The following is a 23,879-nucleotide window of genomic DNA, read 5'->3' on the forward strand; positions in this document are numbered from 1 at the left end:
GTCTAAGAGGTTTTGCTACTGTAATTTATTCAATACCTAAATAAATAAAAACCAGTCAGATATTCATTCATCTATCAATAACTGCAGCAAAAATGTTATTAAAGAATTGTCTAACATGGTAGAACCATGGAATCATTGAAGTTGGAAAAGACCTCAAGGATCATCAAGTCCAACCATCAACCCACACCACCTAACCCACTAAACCATGTCCCTAAGCACCACATCTACATGTTTCTCAGTTAAATTATTTGAATATACAAACAATAGTTTCTAGAATATGCTGTTCTTAAGAGGAAAATGTTTAGTTTTTCTGATGAATTAAAATAATTTTCAACATTATAAAATAAAATGATCTTCATCAGTAGCTAGATTGCCCAAAAGAAATAATTGCATTAGTGCAAAATGTTGCTATACTGTTCTGGAAGCATAATTATTGCTTAATGTTTCAGTGTGGCTCAAACACACAATTGCTTCATGTCTTTCAAGAAGACTTCATCTTGGGATACAAACCACATAAGGAAAATGTGGAAGAGAAGGATACGGAGATATTTTTCCAGCCATCACAAGGTATAGCATAAAAATAGGTAACATGAATGAAGTCCGTACAAAAAATGTTCTTAAAGAATACTGAAATCTAGCCAGCAATACTAGTTTCCTTTTTAATGAGAGTCTGTACAATTCAGTAAAGTGGCTGTGTCATGTTGCCATTATGAATTGTTGTTTCTATGGTAACGGTATTAAACAAAGGCATTCTAATTTGCTTAGAGTGAAACATTTTAATTTATAAAGCCCGCTTTTCAAAATGGTGTATGTTATATATAAAACTGTGTACAAAATAGAACAGAAGTGTATTTTCTGCATCAATATGTAGCTCCAGGTGATGAGGTGAATATATCTGACTTCAAAGTTAATACAGTAGAAGGTAACTGGGGAATTTGTTAGTAGGTTTTAAAAGAAAAAGGAAGAAAGGAGGCAGGTGGTAAAGAGTCTTTACAATCCAGCAAAATAGTTAAAACTGACTGGGAAGGCAGATATATCTAACAAATTAGATTTGCCACTAATACTAAAGTTGTCTGTAAGTCAGTTGATCTCTTTATTTTCATAATTCTTCTGTAGCAATGAGCAAACAAAACATCAATTAAAAAAATGTTATTCATAGTACTGTTGGAAAATTTTGTTTTATAATCAAGCAATTTCTTTCAAAGAGGAAAAACAGTTTTTTAGTATCAATAATTTTTAGAAAGTCTTCTATTATTGAAAATTATTTATGTTTAACATAAACTTCATGGTAGTGATAATATGTTTAAATCACAGGGTATCGTCCACCACCTTTCTCGGAAAAGTTCTACCTAGTAGTAATCGAAAAAGATAGTAATGGCTGCTCTGTTCTTCAGATGTGGCATCTTCATCTCAAATCTGTGCAAGCCTGTTTAGGTGAGTGAGTGACTGTAATTTCAAGCAGAAGCCAGGAATCTTTGGAATCTTTGGAATAATTTATCAACATAATAGAAACTATAAGATTCCTTATAAACATTGGTTGTAGTCTATATATAAAATTTGTTGATAGGGTGACTAAGCACTGGGGGTTCTGTACTTCATCAGTATTTCAAAACATTGTGGGTGTCTTAAAACAGATAGTCACAGCATGCAATAAAACTAACGCAGCCTGCACACACCATACAATTATTTTCTGTGTCATTTAAGCACTGGTAAGAAAAATAAATCTAATTATAGGATATTCATGCCTTGTCCTTACTTACAATTTTTTTTAACACTCTTGGCAATCTTTTTTTTTTTTATATAGCAAAACCAGCTGAAGCTACTTCATCAGAGAATAAGCTTAGTGTACCTGAGCAAAAGACTGTGGATTCTTCTCCAGATATATCACCTGGCGTAAGTCCCATTCCACGATCTTCATCAATTGCTAATCTTCAGACTGCTAGTAAACTCATTCTGAGCTCCAGACTTGTGTATAGCCAACCTCTGGATCTTCCTGTTGGTGTAGAAGTAATAAGAGCAACTCCTTCAGCAGGTAAGTTTAACATTTTTTTTCTCTCCAGTTGGTGCACTAATTTATGTCCTAGTTTATAGGATTGTATGTCCTCAGCTTCTCACATTCTGATTTACTGATACAGGGAACATGGGACTGAAAAGTCTCAAATCATTGTGTCCATGTCATGTTACCCTTTGATAAATGTATCAAGTGCCCTCAGGAAAGCTGTTCCCGAAACTTACTGCTCTAATAGTTGGAAACTTCTAGTCTTAATTTATGAACAATTTATGCCCACTTGTTCATCTGACAGCATTAATGTGTTGGATATATATTTAAAAAAAAAGCTTTTTTTTCTTACCTGATGCACTTATTACCTTCTTCTGTTTGTCTTTCTATGTCTCTCCCGATTGTTGTTTTTTTCTTCTCTCTTAGGTTTCTTTTTGGTAGGCTATATGAACATAATCTTAACTTCCTTAGTCTCCTCTGATTAAAGCTTTGTATTCCTCTTATTATTCTCTGAGTTAGTTAGTTCCAGCTTATCGTCTTTGACTATTGACCAGAAATGCAGATGATTAGTAATGTTCAAGCTGCAAACCTGTTACCAGTCATTAAACATTTGCCCTTATCCAACTCCAAATTAGTACAATAATACCAGGCTTTAAAGTTCTCTATCAGTAGTTAGACAGTTTTGTGTCTGCCTTATTCATATAGGCATTCTACTTTATAGTAACATAAGTAAATATGTTTGTTCTAACTTCAGGTCACCTGAGTTCTTCATCAATATACCCAGTCTGCCTTGCACCTTATTTGATAGTAACATCGTGTTCAGACAACAAAGTGCGGTTCTGGAGATGTACTGTAGAGACAGACCTAAACAGCAAAGATGAAGAAAGGGAAACATATCATTGGAGAAAGTGGCCTTTAATGAATGATGAAGGAGAAGACAACAGCAGTACAGTGAGCATAGTAGGAAGACCAGTTGCCGTTAGCTGCTCTTACACAGGACGTCTTGCAGTAGCCTATAAACAGCCCATACAGCATAATGGTTTTGTTTCCAAAGAATTTTCTATGCACGTTTGTATACTTGAGTGTGAATCTACGGGAGGATCAGAATGGGTTTTGGAACAGACAATTCACCTGGATGATTTAGTTAAGGTTGGAAGTGTACTTGATTCAAGGGTCAGTGTAGATAGTAATTTATTTGTTTACAGTAAATCAGATGCTTTTTTGAATAAAGACAAATACCTGGTGCCCAGTATCAAGCATTTGGTGCATTTGGACTGGGTATCAAAAGAAGATGGTTCACATATATTGACAGTTGGAGTTGGTGCCAACATCTTCATGTATGGAAGACTTTCAGGAATTGTAACAGATCAAACAAGCAGCAAAGAGGGAGTAGCTGTCATTACTTTACCACTAGGTGGTAGCATAAAACAAGGTATAAAGTCAAAGTGGGTGTTGCTTAGATCAATTGATTTGGTATCATCTGTAGATGGGACTCCTTCATTGCCTGTTTCTCTGTCCTGGGTGAGAGATGGTATACTGGTAGTGGGAATGGACTGTGAAATGCACGTTTATGCCCAGTGGAAACATGCTGTCAAGTTTGGTGATGGAGAAAGTGATGTTTTTACTACTGAAGACTCAACAACACAAGATCCACTCAAAACAAGCTTGATGGCAAAGAAGACCAGTGTAATTGATGGGGCAGGTATTGTGGATGATGTTTTTGGCACTCCAACTGTAATTCAGGATGGTGGCCTTTTTGAAGCTGCTCATGTTCTTTCACCTACTCTACCCCAATATCATCCAACTCAGTTATTAGAACTTATGGATCTGGGTAAAGTTCGCCGAGCCAAAGCCATTTTATCGCATTTAGTTAAATGTATTGCAGGAGAAGTTGCAATAGTTAAAGACACAGAAGCTGGAGAAGGAACTGGTCCTAAACGCCATCTTTCTCGCACCATTAGTGTAAGTGGTAGTACTGCCAAGGATACCATCACAGCTGGAAAAGACGGTACTCGAGACTACACAGAGATAGATTCAATTCCCCCACTGCCACTGTATGCCCTGCTTGCTGCAGATCAAGATGCTACTTACGTTTCTGAAGAAACTTCTAAAATACCTCAGGGCTCTGAAGATCATGCTAAGAGAAAAACAGAAGATCAGTACTCAGATCTCTTCCAGATTCAGCCTGTTACAACTGATGACTTTATTGATTTCGAGCCTGAAAAGAGGGAGAGTAAATCCAAAGTTATTAATCTGTCACAGTATGGTCCGACTTATTTTGGCCGAGAACATGCTAGTGTCCTTTCAAGCCACCTAATGCACTCAAGTCTGCCAGGCCTCACTCGACTGGAGCAGATGTTCCTTGTAGCTTTGGCAGACACTGTGGCCACAACAAGCACTGAACTAGATGAGAACAGAGATAAGAATTACTCAGGTTAGTAACTGACATATTATTGAATTAACATTCTTCTTTTTCTCAGCTTGAGGTAAACTTAGTTTTTGGGTAATAACTTGTAGTTCAGGTTGTCAGCAAGTTTAGAAACATACATTTCTCACACACTGTATATAATAGGCTGTATATATACCTCTTGTAGTCACCTGCATGTTCAAAAGTTGGTATTTTGTATTTCATAGGAAGAGATACCTTAGATGAATGTGGTTTACGATATCTGTTGGCTATGCGCTTGCACACTTGCCTTCTGACATCGCTCCCACCTCTGTATCGAGTTCAGCTGCTTCACCAAGGTAATTCTTAGAACAAAGTATTACTTTCATGTAATCCACTCGACCTGACAGGATCTGGCTATATTTGATTTATAATGTTGTGATATTTCTATTATCTGCATATTCATTTTAGATTAGATCTATTCTATTAAGGCCCTTATCTTGCAAAGGCTTGCTGTATGCTTCTCTACGTACACTGTGAATGGCAAAAAAGTATAGCTCTAGAACAGAAGGCAAATTTTGCCCCATTCAGTTTGAGGCATGAATAAGTTCCCCAACCAGATGACATATTGATTGTATATATATATATTTCATTTTTTTCTGCTGAAGGTATTAAGATATTGCTTTACAAGGACATGTCTTTATCTTACCTTATTTTATTATTTTCATCACAGCAGGTTTTTCCCTTGCTGGATCTGAGTAAATGCCATTGTGCAGTTACAACCGAAACAGCAGCTAGAAAGGTTTCAGGCCCAGAATGGGTCTGCCTTGGAGATAACAGAATATTTTTTCATCAGTCTTTCACTGTATAACTCTAGTACATATATGAGTGGGGTGCTGGAAAAGAATGAGGAGAGGACATCTGTAGTGAGCAAAAAGTTATTTCAGCTGTTCCTTTAGCAGCTCTACTTCCTGTTAAGGGAAACAGTCCCTTCTCAAATCTGCCTAAGTCTTGGGTTGGAGATCCCACTTTGCATCTCTGGCATATTCCATTTGCTTATCAAAAAGTTTTAATCTTCTGAATTTTACTATCTTATGTTATTGTTTAGGCCTGTCTACTTGCCATTTTGCATGGGCTTTTCATTCTGAGGCTGAGGAGGAGTTGATCAATATGATTCCTGCTATCCAGAAGGGAGACCCACAGTGGTCTGAATTAAGAGCTATGGGTATTGGTTGGTGGGTCAGGAATATCAACACACTCCGAAGGTGCATGGAGAAGGTACTTTTATTGCTTACAAATTATGGTTACATGCTGTTAGGTATGCCTTAACAGATATGCATGGTGACTTGTTTAGAGCAGATTCCTTTCCACTCCAGCCCAGCCAGGACTATGTGTAAGTAGTTTTTTCTATTGCAGCTGATTTTGGCAGTCCTGGCTTACAAATTTTGTTATTCAATAGTAAGATCTAATACATTTAATCTAGGGAAAAAGGAATTTCTGAAGCACCAAATTAATACACCCTCCCTCCCCCCATATATTACAGTACGTTAAAGATCCTATAAATTGTCTATTTTAAGAAGAATCTTGTTTTCAGATATATGAGACAGTACATATCTGTAGTCCTCACGTGGAATTATGCTTTGAGTTCAGTAGTGGGTTTTACTTAAGAAATAAATATATCTAGAAATATTAGTCAATAAAAACTATACAGAGACTTTTTGCAAATTTTCTGGTTTTTGTAGTGGAGTACTATAGAACATAGAAGATCTCAACTGCAACTAAAGGCAGGTTTTACTCTTCTGAAAGGTCACAAAATTACTGTTTTATAGAAATATGCACCTATATTATGTAAAACCAAAATAACACCAAATCTCATTTGCATGCAGAGTTTTCTTATGGGAGGTCTAATAATGGATAAAATGCAATATATTTTTGATATAATATCTAAAACTGTTTCCCGTAGGTACCAATGATATTTAAATCCTTGCCTTCAATAGGAATTTCAGCTTTCTTGTAACTTGAAATTTGATGGATTTGAATAATTACTAGCTTTTTCTTTGAATTACTGCAAATAATTTAATCTCCAAAATGTCTGTGGAAGAGAGGTACTCAGTGCTTTACTAGATTTCCAAGTCATCTATTGTAAAAATACATTTTTAAAAAGTTACTGAATACCCAAAGAATCTAGGAGCAAAACTTAATTATCCTAGTACTCCAAATCAAATGCAATTAGATCTTTGAGTCCGTGTTCCTTAAAGACTCAAAGATGTTCCTTGAAGAAATACTTGTATTGCAGCTTAAGTATATGTAAATAATGGATTGCAGAAGGAATTTCACCTAATAGTATGAATTACCATAACACTTTTAAATAAAATATTTTTATTTGCACATTGGTAATGTCCCACTGTGGTTGAGAGGGGTTAATATCTGCAGTAATGCTGTTTTTCGGACTCTTAAAAACATTTACAGTGTGATGAGAGCTGTCACATATGAATAAAGCATTCTGACAGAAATTACTATTGCTTTGTAGATATAATACAGTCACCTAGACCATCCTCCCTGACAGAGAATATATGTTATTAGCCAAAAGCAGACGGTACATTTTCATTAATAATGGTAGGTTTTGTTTACTACAGGTTGCAAAAGCTTCATTCCAGAGGAACAATGATGCCTTAGATGCTGCACTTTTTTACCTCGCTATGAAGAAAAAGGCAGTGGTGTGGGGTCTGTTTAGGTGAGTTCTGCTAACTGTAAGTTTGATTAAATCTTAATTGAACCAGGAATGCAACACAGAACTCATTCAAGATTAGAGTTTAATTTAAAGTGATGGTGTTTAAGTGATTGTGTGCTAAGGTTCTATAATAAGCAGTTGTGTACATTGTATTTCTTTATGCAGGTCTCAGCACGATGAAAAGATGACTGCCTTTTTCAGCCACAACTTCAGTGAAGATAGATGGCGCAAAGCTGCTTTAAAAAATGCTTTTGCTTTGTTGGGAAAACAGCGCTTTGAACAATCAGCGGCATTTTTCTTGCTAGCGGGTTCACTGAAAGATGCCATAGAGGTACCCACTTTTGAGAAATTAAGTTTCAGTTTCTAATTTGACCTGTGTATCTGCATCCTTAAAAGCTGTTCTCTGCTGATCTTTTCACAAATTGTGGCAGCACAAATGGTATGGTATGTGTACACATGACCCCCTCGTGCCCTGCAGACATACCATTTACCTCCACGCTACTGTGAAAAGCAGCTTGGAAGCTGATCTGAAGGCCAGAGTAATTATTCAGATACATCAGTCCGCAGTGGAAGCACTCTTGGGAATACCAGTCATGACCCTTCTGGCAAAACTTCCTGTTTGATCAGCAGAGTTAAGTTGTAGCACTCTGTCCAGCCTCCAGCTATTCTGCATGACCAATTATTACAACGTTAAGTAAAAAAGGAAGTCAGAGTTCTCTTCTAAAGTAGCCCTAGGATCCCTTTTTAGTGGAGCTGTGATGTTGCCTGCCACAAGGGAGGTGAGAGCTGTACGCAGGATCATAACCTAAAGAGTATATCTCAGGAGAGAATGGAAATTAGAGAACCCTTATTCTGCCTATTTATATGGAGTATGTTGGTCTTTACCTGAGAACATAAAGAATTCCCCACCACGATGTAATTCTGCTGATGAGACAGTGTGAAGAATATCTCACCAGTGACGTATTAACATTAAAGTTGGAAGTTATGTTTATTCTACTAGGTAGAATACAAATAAACATCTTTATCTTTACTTCTTAATTTTTGACATGCTGATGTACTGCTCTGCATATCTTAATTCCTGAAATAGAAAAAAAGTACACCTCTTTACAAACATCGAAGAAAATATTACTTAGATATATATCACTTACCACATTTTTAACACAAAGATGAATATATAAAGAATAGATATATTGAGAAAAAAAATCGGTTGTATAAACAGATATTGCTATTCACGTCATTGTCATTTTAAAGAAGTACCTTATAAAGCAACCTTTTACCCACATCTTATCCTAGGTGTGCCTTGAGAAAATGGAAGACATCCAGTTGGCTATGGTTATTGCTCGTTTATATGAATCAGAGATTGAAACCTCTGTCACATACACCTCCATTCTTTATGAAAAGATTTTGGGTTGCCATAAGGATGGAACTGGGTTCAGCTGTACTAAGTTGCATTCTGATCCATTTCTGAGAAGCATTGCATACTGGATAATGAAAGATTACACTAGAGCACTGGACACTTTATTGGAACAAACACCTAAAGATGATGATGAAAATCCAGGTAAGGAAAAAACATTAGTCTCACAGGACAAACTTATTAAGACAAAGTAGAGAAGGAGAAATGCTTTCTGTGTATGTATGCAGTCCCTTCTCCTGAGATGCCATTGTGCTGAAATTATTAATTGGCTTATGTACTGGCCCACCCAGTTTCTTAAAAAGAACACAGTATTTTCAATTTCTTCCAAGTGCTTGTCCTCCAACCCCCCAATATTGAACTTAGTTCTGCTGTCAGGTAAGCTCAGAAGGACATTCTTTGTTTGGTACTTCCCTACAGGACCTCTCTAATATTGAGTGCTGGCTAGTCTTTATGCCAGTGGACTTAAATTCTCATTTGTGTTTCTTGGAATTAGCAGTGCTCTAGCAAGATTTCCTATCCTGTCCCTTCTGAGATTAATGTTAGGTCACAGGTGGTTACATAGGTTTCCATGGCGTACGCCCTCCCTTGGGAAAATCTCTACCTGGCTGATCATCTCAAATTTTTTTTTAGTCTTAGCTGAGTGGAATATAATAGAGAGACAAACGAGGGAATTTAGTATCTTTCTACTTATCCAGCTCATACCTTTAATCTTCTTGCAAGGAATAAATATTTTTTCTTTTTGTTTTGACAACTAGACCCAAAACTGTCTTTGTTTTTGTGTTTTGATGAATTTCCATAACACAGAAAATACTACAAAACAGAATAATACCATTGTAAAGCCATTTTCAACAGATGTCATATCTGTTTAATTCCTTAGTTATCGTCAAGTCATGCAATCCTGTGGTATTCAGTTTTTACAATTACCTTCGGACCCACCCTTTGCTCATCCGAAGATACTTCAGCTCACCAGAAGGGACTTTGGCCACCTTAGGGCTAAAAACTGAGAAAAGCTTTGTTGATAAAATTAATCTTATAGAAAGAAAGTTATTCTTCACTACTGCAAATGCTCATTTTAAAGTGGGCTGTCCTGTACTAGCTCTTGAAGTCCTTTCTAAAATTCCAAAAGTAAGAAAAAAGTCTACTGTAGCTGCAGAGAAAGATTCATCTAGTCCTCCAATACAGGCTGGTGTTTCAGATTCCAAAGTCCTATGGGATGGTGCTGAAAGTGGTGATATAGACTGGTCAAAGCCAATTTCAACTTCCTTTGCTTTGGAGAATACTGTTGAATCTTCAGCACAATTTGACTGGAGTCAACCAGCAGTAAAATTCGATGATGAGCCCCTTACTCTTGATTGGGGTGAAGACAAAAATGGGTCAGATGAAGAGGACAAGGATGTTGGTATAATGATGAAAAACTCAAAATCTGATTCTAAGAGTAGAGAAGACGATGAGAGAACCTCAGACACCAACATCCCAGAAACACCACATGGAGACATTTCTGATGCAGGAGACACTGAGGTTGATGTTATTGCTGAACAACTGAAGTTCAGAGCCTGTTTGAAGATCCTTATGACTGAACTGAGGACTTTGGCTACGGGTTATGAAGTAGATGGAGGAAAGCTCAGATTTCAGCTGTACAACTGGCTTGAAAAAGAGATTGCTGCTATGCATGAAATATGCAACCATGATGCAGGAGGCAAAGACTATTGTAAAACATATACCAAAGTAAATGGAGATCTACTTGATCATGATGATATTATGGATAAGCCAGAGATTGGTTCGTATGAACGGCACCAGATAGAAAGACGTAGGTTACAAGCAAAACGAGAACATGCTGAAAGACGGAAGTGGTGGCTGCAGAAGAACCAAGCTCTTCTAAGAGTTTTTCTAAGTTATTGTAGTCTTCACGGGGCACAAGGTGGTGGTTTAGCATCTGTAAGAATGGAGCTGAAGTTCTTGCTGCAAGAATCACAGCAGGTAAAACAAATTCAACTAATTTCTGTTCACAGGTGTGAACAGTTGTGGACTGTCAGTTTTATCAAATGCTTAAGTTTGTGCTTAGATAGATCCTTTTTATGTTCTGCAAGTCTAATGGTCAAGATAATTTTAATGTTCTTGGAGAAGGAACTTGGTATTTAAGTGTGCTGCTTTTCCACATCCTGATTATTTGGTTCTTAAGAATCTGTTATATGAAATTGAGGATTAGGCTACCTATAACTATAGAATATAAATGTTGCTGTTTATTTTATAGTTGCAGCATTATATGTGTGTTCCAATGAAAGTATAATTTTGATCACAATATTATGGGTACCTATATAATAAATTAAATTCACAGTTGCTGAAATACGACAAAATCTTATTCCCTAAAACCTCTGCAAATCATGCAAGAGAGCTACAAGGAATGGGATCTTAGCTTCAAGGCTCAACAAATAATACCAAGTCAGACAGGGTAATGCTCCCTTGTACTATATTATGACATTTTCTACATTTACTTCTTACAAAAGGAGATATTTTCCAGCAAATATTAATGACTAACCTGAGCTACAGCAGATAATCTGATACTGGGCAGGTCATTTAACTTGCTCTAGTCCTAGATTTCCCACATGTCAAACAGGAGCAGTAGACAACTCTTTTGGTGGTACTAGGCTTAGCACATACTTTTAAGAATAAAAAAAAAAAAAAAAAAAAAAAGTTCATTTCCACTTGAGAAACTCAGATTAGTGCAAATTTGGCTGTTGTTATTAAACTCGGACCACTGAGTATTATGTCAACTCGTGCTACTGCAAGTGCATTTTTAGTTAGTGTTTCTTAATAGACAATTCCAATGCTTCCTAATGAACAACATAAAAATCCTCTTCCTGCACTAAATCAAAAAGTGTTCCAGCACACTTTGCTCTCAGGTCTGAGCCGTGTTATTATAGTAAATAAGAATTTTTTGACATCAGTCACAGTAAAATCTTGTCTCTACTGAGTTAGACAGTAGTGGAAGAGGATAAATAACCCTGGAAGAACATTTAAGATGTAAAATTATCAATTTTTTAAACTTTTTTTCCTCAAAGAAATAATTGTAAATATAATCTTTTCTTTTAAACAGGAAACTACTGTAAAACAACTCCAGTCTCCACTTCCATTACCCACAACACTACCGTTGCTTTCTGCAAGCATAGCATCCACAAAAACGGTGATAGCTAATCCTGTGCTGTATTTAAACAACCACATCCATGATATTCTTTACACTATTGTGCAGATGAAATCACCACCACATCCTAATATTGAAGATGTCAAGGTAATGAAAAGCTTTCAGGAAATGCTAAATTATTTTTTATAAAATGGGGAGTGAGCATGCAAAAATAAAACATGGTGTTTGAGTTAACTTTTCTAACCACTTACTTTCTGACATCTTTTTGAATACGGTTAGTTCCCTTTCATCCAAATTCTGGTAATTCTCAGGAAACTATTCAAAATGTGAATGTTCACTAAAACACCAAATTCTTTGCTCTTGCAACAACATGATGATGTAAGTTAACTCATTATTATCATTCTGGTCAAATTCTATAGGGAGATTAATGAAAGCAGAGATAGGAGATTAAGTTAGGTTATAACTTTCTATTAATAGAGATATTATAAAATTTACACCAGTGCAAATTTCCTTAAATATACTGTTTTTTTAAGGAATTGTGGTGAATTACTTTATCTGATTCCATACTTGGGTGAATAAATTCTGTTCAGATTCAGTAAAGGGCGGGGTGGGGGGAGCCAAAGAGCCTGAAACTATAACACAGTTAATTACAAGCAGCTAAATCATTTTTTTTGTATGTTTAAATCAGTATTCATTGAATTAATTTGAATTTCTATTGATTAAATGGAAGTAGGGAAAAATTAGGAAACTAAATGGTTTGCCCTGCTGCAAGGCAGTGAAGTCTCTAAAACTGTAACCCAAGCTCATTTACGTCTAATTTTATCTGTCAGTTGACTCCTTTTCCATCCTGCATCATGCTACAGCAAGCATCTTTCTTACTCTAAAAACCCTTATTTCACATGCATTTTCTTGTAAAAGAGAAATCGGAAAGAAAAGCTAACACTTCCTAACGCAAAACAGCTATTTAGATCATTTGTAGCTTTAATCTGAGGTTTAGCATTTGATTAAATGGAAAGATAGTAGGAAAAGATGGAAATTAACATGGTGTGTTTAAAAAATGTTACTTTTTTAACAGTTTGACAATACCGTTTTCTTTACACTGTGGATTTCATTGGAATTTCCAAGGAATCCTCGCATTTCTTCCGTTTGAAAACTGGAGTGTTTCTGTTACATTGCGAGGCAATAACAGAGTATTACTCTTGTTCCTTGTGGAAACTTACAAGCACATAACTGGAGTGAAAAAGAGATTGTAGATAAATCATATAATGATTACACAAACTTTTGTATTTTCTGCATATAGAGCAAGTATAGCTACATTGAACTGCGATGTTATATAATACAGCTTCCAGGAACCATTCGATCAAATTCATCATTGTAACATTGATTCACTCCCTCAGTATACTCATTCATTGCAATAGTTCTATATTAAAGTTAATTATCTTGACGTAATATTATAAGATTTTGACTGCAAATGATCTTGAATAAGCAGTTGTGATTTGCAAAATACTGTATTGTAAACTTAAAGTAACATTCAGTTACTATGTCCTGCACTTGGTTTAAAACTAGGTAATTCCTGCGTCATTTCCAATGCTGTGTAGAAAGAATTGTAGTTTACTCACCTTTTATATATAACTTATGTATAGCTTATTGACTCTTTTTATTTTAGGTGTACACACTTCATTCTTTAGCAGCTTCACTTTCTGCATCGATCTATCAAGCACTATGTGACAGCCACAGCTACAGGTAAAAATTGACATTTTCTTACAGTCTTACATTTGAAGTGTACTTTGTGTATCCAAAATGGAAATTATTCATTCCTGTGTCTAAAAAAAAAAAAAAAAGGATTACATCTGTGTATGGGTATAGATACCTACCCAGTTTATATGTTGCTAGCTTTGACATGCCAAAACAGTTTTACACAGATAAAATAACACCATCATTCAGATTTTTTTTCAATAAGTAATAGGAAAATCTGGTGTGTCATTCTTGCTTGAGATGCATCCTGCTTTTCACAGCACATCCATTGCTGAATAGGGGTGCAGGGGAAACATTTGAGCCTAACTGAAGTCAGGTTTCAGGCAGTTTATATTTGAAACTGGAACTGGAAGAGAATGCTGTAAAAACATTTTTTAAAAAAAGTCTTCAGAACAAATATATCTTAAATTTTTTGGAAAAGCCTTTTTCATATCTGGAGCTATACACATAACATGTTAAAATTGATAATGCCACATGGAAACATTTCAATTTTTAATGAAATATATTTTGTATACCATGAACTTATAAAATTCTTGACTTAATCTTATAAATTTTATAAGACTGCATTTTCTGATATAAATGAGGAGCATCTCTATATTCTATACTTTATTAGAAAAATATTCTAAAATTCTTTCTCATCACAAAAAAATTAACTTGTATTTAGCAGTCAAACAGAAGCGAATCAGTTTACAGGGATGGTGTATCAAGGACTGCTTTTGAGTGATCGGCGCAGACTGAGGACAGAAAGTATTGAAGAGCATGCAACCCCGAACTCATCTCCTGCTCAGTGGCCTGGTGAGACAAAAATAAGATTACCTTGAGCACCACTGGACCAGCTCCACATTTCAAAGTTATCTCACTGTCCTATAATATGACGGATGAAATGATGGATTAATATTTCTGATTTAGTTCTCAAACTAATAACAGCATTTAACTTTTTCACGTATCAATACAAATAAGAATAATCTTTCTATATGGCAAACATCTTTCTGGAAGAAGAGACCGCAATCTTCAGGACAAATTCAAGAAACTGATGATTTGTCATCCTAAAATGTTTTCCTACAGTCCGCTTCACCCTCACTATTTCTGTTAGCTGTTTCTACAGTACTGTCTTACATCTGTGCTTTATCAACTATCAAAACAACTACTCCCAATGTACAAGTGTGAATTAAGTATTTTGAGGTTCAACTATGGAAACAGTGCAGGAATTTCGTAGGCAAGCTGAACTGCTCATAGTATTTGCAGAGACCAGAGAAGGCTTTTTAAAATTTTCATCTTTATGATTTTAAGAAAAATATTAATAGTATGTTTCATCTGAATAAAAGTATTATATATCTGTTAGGGTATGTTTAATATAAAATGTAGAGGTGAAACATTTCCTTTTTCCCCGTTTGTACTCCTACTCATTTAACATAGAATGTTTCCTCTTTTTTCTTTGCAGGTGTCAGTTCACTTATAAATCTCTTAAGTTCAGCTCAGGATGAAGATCAACCAAAGTTAAACATCCTACTTTGTGAAGCTGTTGTAGCTGTCTACCTGAGTCTCCTTATACATGCCCTTGCAACCAATTCATGTAATGAATTATTTCGATTAGCCGCCCATCCTTTGAACAGTCGAATGTGGGCTGCTGTTTTTGGTGGAGGAGTGAAACTTCTTGTAAAACCTCGAAGGCAGTCAGAAAATATTCCAGGTACTTTGTTCTCTAAAGGTCATACTAATGATTTGCGTTTCATACCTGTTAGTAACCTAGTAGGAGAGGTTTCCTTTGCTTTACAGACAAAAACCAAACAAGAAGAATTCAGATATCTACTGGCAAGAAAACTGTCATATAAATTACAAAGCAGAAAAAATGTTAGTCTTGCAATTGTCCTTTGTAATGGTACCTGGCACATTTGGATTTGCCATAAAAACTGTACAGTTGTTATATTGCTAACATTACTATTAGATGCTTACTTCTAACACTTTTCATGACTTTCAGGCATTATTTTTTAGTGAAAATGGTATAGATCAGTGTTATTACCTATGGTTTTTCTGTGTGTGAGAGATGAGTGTTATTGTTTAAAGACCACAGGAACTTGGAAACTATTTCTGAAACCCATTTCTATTACAAAATGATTTCACCTTGCACAAGACCCCAGAGAAGAAATAGCAACTTCATCTGTTAGAAAAATGGTTCATGCATATGTAAGCTCCAACTAAAACCAGGAGTTTTTCAAAGACAGATGAGCATGTCTTAATATACTGCATGAGGAAAAGCAAAAGTGGAGATTGAATTCAGGCTCTGGAGACAAAGGCAAATACAACCATTTGTCATAGACTTCACACAGCAAGAATACTGAAAACCATGTCACACAGACTTTCAAAACAACCAAAGGCTTGAAACTTATGCAAAAATTAAATGTTCCATACCTGAAATACAAAACCAAACAGTAGTAAGGCAATGCACTATTATAGGTATGCACAACAGGTATTTGTCATTCATGGAATAACTTAAATTCATTTAGGGCAGTTATTTTCACAAGATGTTACTATGAATAACGTATAAAGTCATGTCTTCATTTGAGATGTATTCTGTTTTCCTTTAACCTACAAGCTGCTACAGTTTCTGATGTTTCAGAGGATGGTAATGAAGGTTTGTAAAAACTTGCAGTGTAGATGAATGTTAGTAGTGGCTTTTAAAAAATAAAAAAGTTTTTAAATATCTAGCTCCTTTGTAATAAAGTAAGTGTGATCTTCAATGTTGCCTGGCTAATAACACTTTGAAAAACAAATTCCGTATTAATATTTTAATAACTTTTAAGACATTTTAAATCGTAACACTTTAAAATAGACTTCAGTTGTCAAAAAGCCTGTGTCTCTATTCAAATTTTCTTCACTATCTTAAGAGGTCCTTGGCTTATATTCTGAATAACTACTGCTACTTGTGCAGTTTACAGTTTCGTGAAATTGTATAATTTCTTTCTTGATAAGTTTTTCAGCTAAAAGCTTTTTAACTTAAAAGCTACATCTCCTGAGAACTTAATCCAGATAATAAAATGTATTTCTCATGATGTATCCAACATATAAATGCCACAGTTATTGAATTTATCGTAAGTGAACTTTTTGTGTTATTACACTTACTTTATTTAGGCTGGCTTTGATTTCTTGATCAGTAGAAATTAGTACCAGTAACAATGGTTTTAGTTGCTTCAATATAAAATACAGCCATTTCTAAGATACGATATTAATATCAGCTTTTTAAATTACCTGAATTTAGCACCACCTCTTCCATCAGAAGAAATGGATAAACATCGCCGTCGGTTTAATATGAGAATGCTTGTGCCAGGAAGACCAGTAAAAGACAGCACTGTACCACCACCTGTACCTGCAGAAAGACCCTCTTATAAAGAAAAGTTTATCCCTCCAGAGCTAAGCATGTGGGACTATTTTATGGCAAAGGTAATTTAAAATGGAAAATATAAGTTACAGATCATAAAAGCATATTTCTTCTCTGTTAAGTTTTAAAGGACAAAAATAATGTGAAAATTTTGAGTGCTCTTCATAGTAAGCTGCAGAATATTATCCTCGTAATAAAAGATGAAGAGCCTACAAGTTTCTTAACTTTCAAAACACATCTCTTGCCAATAACAGAGATTAACACTTTTCCCCTTGCTACTTGTTTATGTTTTAGGGAAACTTATTTATAGGTTAGGTTGTTATCACTATCATAGAGTTTAAATGACAACTAAAGTAAGACTTCAATATTAAGAGATCAGAAGATTGCTCTTATGGCAGACTTTTATTTTTCTGTTGCAGCCATTTCTTCCTTTATCGGACAGCGGTGTTATATATGATTCTGATGAAAGCATTCACAGTGATGAGGAAGAGGATGATGCTTTCCTCTCTGATGTACAGATCCAGGAACACAAAGATGCCAATTCTTACAGGTTAGCAGAAATTGCTAATATTAATTATGTTGTGTGCTTACCTTTTCTTCCAAATCAAAGAAAATACAGGTGCTCTGCACCCTCCACAGTTTAAGTCAAATACTTTTAGTACTGTGGGTAGACTTGTCTGTGGCAATGAGATTGCAGGAGTGACAAATTCTCATCACAGTAACAGTTCCCCATTTACTTGCCTAGAAATACAGGATTAGGAAGTCAAAGCTGTGAGGTTTGCATTTTTGTGGGAGGGGAAAAAAAATTAAAAAAGAAACACTATCTTCATTTTTAAGACACAAAGAACATGAGGTACCACTATTCCAGCTCTAGAATGATGTTTCGAAATACTAATTCAAACATGATCTTTAGTTTTTGAATGAGGGGCAGATTAAATATAACACTCAAAAGATAAAATGTTGCAAGATAAAAGGAAATAAAGCAGATGACCTCAGCATTATAATAATTGAGAAAAATGATTACTCTTCTATGTGTTCAAGTCTCTCATTAGTCCTTACAGCTATACTGTAGAGGATTGGTATCTTTAATACCTGAGACTCTTTCAGTGTGAAAGCTTCTGCTGTGAATACCAAACGCAAGTAATGCCTTGTCTGTATTCATTGTGATTTCATGGAGAATTTCAGGAGGTGTTTCAGGGGGCTCATACTTAGTCTCATGCGTGCACACTCTGGTGGGAAGAGTACAATAATCTAGGATTTGTAAAGAGAGAAGGGGACAACACTATCTGTTAAAGTAGAGTGCCCTCAGAGGCACCCTTGTGTTTCATAGTTGGTATGTATGTATCTTTCTCTACGTGTCTCATAAACCTCAGTAAACCATCTATACTGTTTTTCTAATCTGTGTATTTGGTAGAAGGAGAAAAATATTCTGCAGGTAACTGTGTTAATGTTGTTTTAACACAAGTAAATTATTCTTTTTATACAGCTGGGCTCTTCTGCATCTGACGATGGTAAAATTAGTTCTGCACAATGTTAAGAACTTCTTTCCCATTGCTGGTCTGGAGTTCACTGGTATGTTAAATTCCGCTTTACATTTCCGTTTTCTGGATAAGTGGCCTTCTGTCAGACTTCGCTTCTTAATTTTCATTTTTAAATTTAAGTAATGTAATACATTGTTTTTTGCAATTGACAACAAGTACATTTCCTTTCAAGATTTTTTTTGGATGGTTGCATTATTCTGGTTTTTTATACACATTGCAACTTCAATTTTTTTCTCTAAGACTTATTTTATTAATATTTCTATATAGACCTGCCTGTAACATCACCATTGGGCATTGCTGTAATAAAAAATTTAGAACACTGGGAACAGATTCTTCAAGACAGAATGGACCAGTTTGAAGGCCCACCACCAAACTACATCAATACTTATCCTAGTGACCTTGGGGTAGGTGCAGGACCAGCTATTCTCCGCAATAAAGCAATGATTGAACCTGAAAACACACCATTCAAGTAAGTATTTTTTTCCTATCAAAAAACACATTATTTGAGCATAGAAATAAAGAGTATTTCTGCCTAAAGAGACAAATGAAGGTTGAGTAGGTCTTAGTTCTAGCCAATGCTTTACAGAAACCACTTTCCCTCATCCCTTTGTTCCTTCTTATGCAGCTGTCTCCTGCCGCAGCCTGTACTTATTCTGCTGCACCTTTAACACCTGCAGCAAGAAAGGAAAACAAGGAAAGAGCTGAGCTTGGAGATTACAAACCAAGGGCAACAGCTGGTGCTGGGAAGACCCTACTCAAGCTCTTTTACTGTTCCTCCAGTAGCAGCTGTCTCCCACCCTGCCTTAGCAACAAAAGAAAAAAGTTATATGTCAGGAGGAGGAGAGAAAGAAAGCTGTAGTATGGTCCTTGTAAAACCAGTCCTCTTGTGTTTAGACCAATGTCATGCTTGCAGGTATCTTTAAATGCAGACAGTGAACCATGTTTTTAACTCAAAAATAGCTTGCTTTGCTCAATAGACTAAAAAACAACTTCAGGTTTGCTATCTATGACTTTAGATTTACATGGTTGATACTGCTATTGGACTTTATTACAATATTCTTACAAACATGCACTGCTTCTTTAAAATTTTTGTCCTCAAATCTGAGGCAGTTAATTTTATTTGGCTCATATATGTGCTAAATATTTGAGAATTATTTTGTATACTGAAAGAAATATGTAAGGCAATGCTGTAGAACCAGTGTAATTCAAATATAAAAGCGGTTTTAGTAGAGGGCAAATAAATGCAAGTCAGCAGATTAAACTAGTACTTGGAAGTTAGTAGCATAATGTGGATTTTAAAACAGTACAAGAAAAAAATTATCTTTTGATATTTGCCTTGAAAAAATCAGAGCTTAAACTTTCATTTTTTTTTCTTCAAATGGGAATTTCATCTGAAGTAATTCACAGAATCTTTCTTTAGAAATGTTTTTGTCTACTTTTAATTATATTGCAGCTTTTTCCTTTTTTTTTTCTTTTTTTTTTTTCCCCCCTTCTGTGTCATTCAGATCAAAGGATTACTCAGCTCTTCCAGCAAAAAGGCTCTGGCATTTTCTTGTGAAGCAAGAACTTCTTCAGGAGACTTTCATAAGATATATATTCACAAAGAAAAGAAAGCAAAGTGAGGTAATCAAAGGATGTAACTTTTTTTTACAAGAAAGCTCAATTATAACTGTTCCTTGGTCTCTTCAGTATTTCTTTTCATTTTTCTTTCTAGTTTTTCATTGGCATTTCAATTTCCTTTCTTTCATTTAACAGTGTTTGGGGTTTTTTTTTCCTAAATCAACATGACTGTCATGTTGTTTATTGAAATATCAATAGAACTGAATATTTTTAGACAAGACATATATCACCTTACCTTTTACGTATTTTAATACTGTCCTAATTTGCAATAAGGGTAATAAGTAAATAAATTTGAGTATTCATAGAATATGTGTTTCATATTGAAAAAGAAATTTAAATGAGCTATTAGTTTGTGCATATGTATATGTATATATGCATGAGTAATATATACATATAAAAGTAATATTATATAGTAATATATAATATGGGGCTCTACAAATTGTACCAGTTACAACTGTAATGACTTGTAACTGAAAATTTAAACCAACACATAAGTACCACAGGAAATAAGTATTCTATTTAATATCTTTAAGACTTCCAGTAAGTATGGAGTTTGTGTGTGTATTACTCCCATTTATTTACTATATCATACATTTTGTGTTCATCTAGGAGGCATTATATTTTAAGTGAGTTTGTTTAGATTCCTGTCTTAGTTTCCATGCCTTTTATAAAAAGTTAAAAATACATTTGTCATCATTTACTGACAGAGTAGCCTTTAAAATCTAGTTTAGAATGTTTCATTCTTTTTTTATATTTGTTTGTGCATGTGTTTTGTGTTTGTGACTGTGTGATGTTATGTAGTCTGTAGAAGATCGTGTGGAGCAGGTCAAACAAAACTGCGTAGCAGAAGATCACAAAAACAAGGTAGTATCCCTTCTCCCAAACCTCTAGCACATTCTTAAAAGTTCTGTGGAACTGGCTTTTCTTTCTCTAACGTGACTAACAGAAAAATGTTCTGTGTAGTCTGTGTGGCAGGCTTTTAATCAGTGAATTAACTTTGGATGTCCTGATAATTGGGATGAGTGAACACCTTGTAAATAGTATCGCACACACAGCTTTGTGTTTCTTACACTCAAATATAACTTTTGGCTTCTAGAACACCAAAGAGTATGAGAAGTCTAAAGTTTAGCTTCCTCAACAATGCTGAGGCCACTGAACTTTTCTTGCATGAATTTTGTTTAGATTTCTGCAGTTTGAATGTACCTCTACAAAACAGACAGTCATGCTAATTGACATTTCTTATACAAATGTTTTGCAGGTTGAAGCAGATCTTGGTTACCCTGGAGGAAAAGCAAAAATCATTCACAAAGAATCAGATATGATAATGGCGTTTGCAGTTAATAAGGTAAGCCTCAAATACTACAATAAGAATAGTAAAAAGATCTTAATTATAGTTAGTATAAATTTTCTATTTGTGCTGCATAGGCAAACAGCAATGAAATTGTTTTGGCATCTACACATGATGTTCAAGAACTTGATATTTCAGCTCTACTGGCTGCTCAGTCATTTATATGGATTGGCGAAGAATATGACAGAGAGTCTAAAAGGTAGGATTGTTTCTTTGTGGCTATATTAAGAATATTGGTTTACTGTTAGGCTGCACATGTAATACGTGCGTAAGCACAGGTACAAACAGCATTGGTAGCAAAGAAACATTTGTGTAAAGCAGAACACTGCTGTTCTTTTACAGTTCTGATGATATTGACTTCCGTGGTTCTACCACAACACTAACTCAGTCAACTGCACCATCTTTTGGAGTGAATCAGATACAACCATCTCCATCTATGCCATGGTTAGGCAGTGGTCAGACTAGCACCGGAGCTGGTGTGGTAAGTACTTTTGTTGCATGCAGCTCAAGAGTCTGTTATGTTTTTTAGGGTATTACTTTAGTAGAGAGATCTAGTTTGCAGTAGTCATCGTACTGTTAATTCAGTATTGACATAAAAGGCCTACAATGACCAAGACCTGGCCAAGAAGGCCAAACTAAGCATTTTCTTGGATATTGTGGCATAGAATTATTGTGACATAGAAAATAATGGGATAATCAGGTTTTCCTCTTTCTTATGGGAGCTTTGAGGTAGTAGCTGGAGTTTCTGGGGACAAAACAAAACAAACAAACATAAAGCCAACCAAAACCAGAACAATACCAAACTTTAAGTTCTTGCATTGGGACTAATATCAAAAGCATACACAACAGCATGTGCCTAAGTTCTTTGCATAATAAAAGATAATATTAATATTATTTGAACATTCATATCTAAAAAAGTTGTCATAAACAGGCTTTAATCACTATACTGCAACTAAACATAATTGGATGCAAATAATGTTAGCTTACCAGGGTTTTTTTAACTGAGGGATACTGAACATGTAGTAGTATAAATAAAATTGATAAGTGTGTTTGTGTGGTTTTTTTCAAAATTATTTTAATTTTTACCTGTTTTATATGAAGCTTATTAAAAGAAATCTGAATAACGTCAAGAGAATGGCTTCACATCCAGTCCATCAGTATTGTAAGTAAATCACACTTACTAGTATGGAATAGATAATTTTTTGTAAAATACTGTAGCATTAATTAATATCTGGCTTTTAATCTCAGATCTTACAGGAGCACAAGATGGTAGTGTTCGAATGTTTGAGTGGACAAGGCCACAGCAATTGGTATGCTTCCGGCAGGCTGGGAATGCCAGGGTTACGAGAATGTATTTCAATTCCCAGGGCAATAAGGTAACTACAACATTTGGGATTTTCCTTTTTTTTTTTTTTTTTTTTTAATTCATAAGGCAACATTTGGTTGTGCTATGATCTGTAAAACAGTTTTCACTGGCAGCACGCAAAACAGTTAAGATGTCCTAGAGTGGTAGCATAAGCAGTATCATATTGCTCACTTTGTCTGCATATAGAAGCTTTGTAATGAACACTGACCCTTATTCTCCTTTCTCTTCTCTCAGTTTCACACTGCTATCCTATATCCCATTTGCTGCTTTTTCAGACTTTGTGTTCTCCCTTTTCCGAAATCTGTGTTCCCATGTGGTGACCTTTTTAAATTAAACATTAAAAAAAAAAAAATACTGAGCTTACTTATTTTGTAGAAGCAAGCTTGTATCAATCTAGGCACAGGTCTTCAAGAAGTGCTTCACACTTTGCATTCTGGCCAAGATAAAGTTTTGACAGAATGCATTACCTAGAAGATACATGTAATACAGCCTATTAGTTGAAGAATGCAAGTATACTCCAGTACAGTGGAGAGCAGAAACAGCCATACACTTCAGCCAAAAATGACTCTGTGAGGTATATGAGATGCAGGAAACAGAGTGGACAAAGAAAGAAATTGGGAGAAATACCCACCTCTTCAGTTTTTCATGTTGCCCATTCTGTTACTTTAGCAAGTCTTGTCTGCATTTTAGTGACAAACTATTTAGCTTCATTTTAGTTAAAATCCATAAAAATTAAAGGAGTTTGGACATGACTGTAAGATAGCTATAAAACAGCAAAAGCTCAACACTTAGAAATAGCTGGAAATACAAAGTATCTCCCAGCAGCATACCTATTTTCAGGTAGCATAAAATCTCATTTAAACTCTTAAAAAGTGTTTTGATTATGTTTTGAGATATTGCAATCTTAACATCACACAGGAATACATTTTCAGTAAGAAATTACTAGTTGTCCCCACTGCTTCCCATGGAGGTCACTGAGGCAGGACTCATGAAACCTGACTAAAAGGAGAAAATATAAAAAATAATTTTAAATATTTCTAAAACCATTTTGTAACTGCTTCTAGGTATAGAATATGCTGTATAGTTTATACAGTATTAATTGTTACGCATTTTGGTTAACAAATATAACTCCATCATTTTACCATTCACGATATAGTATAGTCCCTTCCATAATTGTTCATATGATGCTTTTATGGCATGCTGT

The 23,879-nt window shown here is 35.2% G+C and overlaps 1 protein-coding gene across 3 annotated transcripts in view; it reads left to right on the forward strand.

The window, feature by feature from the left end:
- Nucleotides 1–23,879, forward strand: part of DMXL2 (Dmx-like 2) — a 44,598-nt gene that overhangs the window by 15,693 nt on the left and 5,026 nt on the right. Inside the window, exons 14-37 of one of the 3 annotated variants that reach the window (XM_010077073.1) lie at nt 450–567; nt 1,315–1,434; nt 1,805–2,032; nt 2,754–4,433; nt 4,634–4,744; nt 5,494–5,663; nt 7,022–7,119; nt 7,282–7,447; nt 8,410–8,674; nt 9,408–10,507; nt 11,625–11,816; nt 13,336–13,412; nt 14,089–14,219; nt 14,866–15,114; nt 16,681–16,862; nt 17,220–17,350; nt 18,287–18,372; nt 18,609–18,810; nt 19,847–19,964; nt 21,220–21,306; nt 21,387–21,508; nt 21,652–21,790; nt 22,411–22,471; nt 22,558–22,685. In XM_010077073.1, coding sequence (XP_010075375.1) covers nt 450–567; nt 1,315–1,434; nt 1,805–2,032; nt 2,754–4,433; nt 4,634–4,744; nt 5,494–5,663; nt 7,022–7,119; nt 7,282–7,447; nt 8,410–8,674; nt 9,408–10,507; nt 11,625–11,816; nt 13,336–13,412; nt 14,089–14,219; nt 14,866–15,114; nt 16,681–16,862; nt 17,220–17,350; nt 18,287–18,372; nt 18,609–18,810; nt 19,847–19,964; nt 21,220–21,306; nt 21,387–21,508; nt 21,652–21,790; nt 22,411–22,471; nt 22,558–22,685 — 5,961 coding nt within the window. The remainder of the gene's footprint in view (nt 1–449; nt 568–1,314; nt 1,435–1,804; nt 2,033–2,753; nt 4,434–4,633; nt 4,745–5,493; nt 5,664–7,021; nt 7,120–7,281; nt 7,448–8,409; nt 8,675–9,407; nt 10,508–11,624; nt 11,817–13,335; nt 13,413–14,088; nt 14,220–14,865; nt 15,115–16,680; nt 16,863–17,219; nt 17,351–18,286; nt 18,373–18,608; nt 18,811–19,846; nt 19,965–21,219; nt 21,307–21,386; nt 21,509–21,651; nt 21,791–22,410; nt 22,472–22,557; nt 22,686–23,879) is intronic. The other 2 variants (XM_010077075.1, XM_010077076.1) reach the window with 2 other exon arrangements.

Source organism: Pterocles gutturalis, unplaced genomic scaffold (assembly GCF_000699245.1).
Source record: "Pterocles gutturalis isolate BGI_N339 unplaced genomic scaffold, ASM69924v1 scaffold19088, whole genome shotgun sequence".
Lineage (NCBI taxonomy): Eukaryota > Metazoa > Chordata > Aves > Pterocliformes > Pteroclidae > Pterocles > Pterocles gutturalis.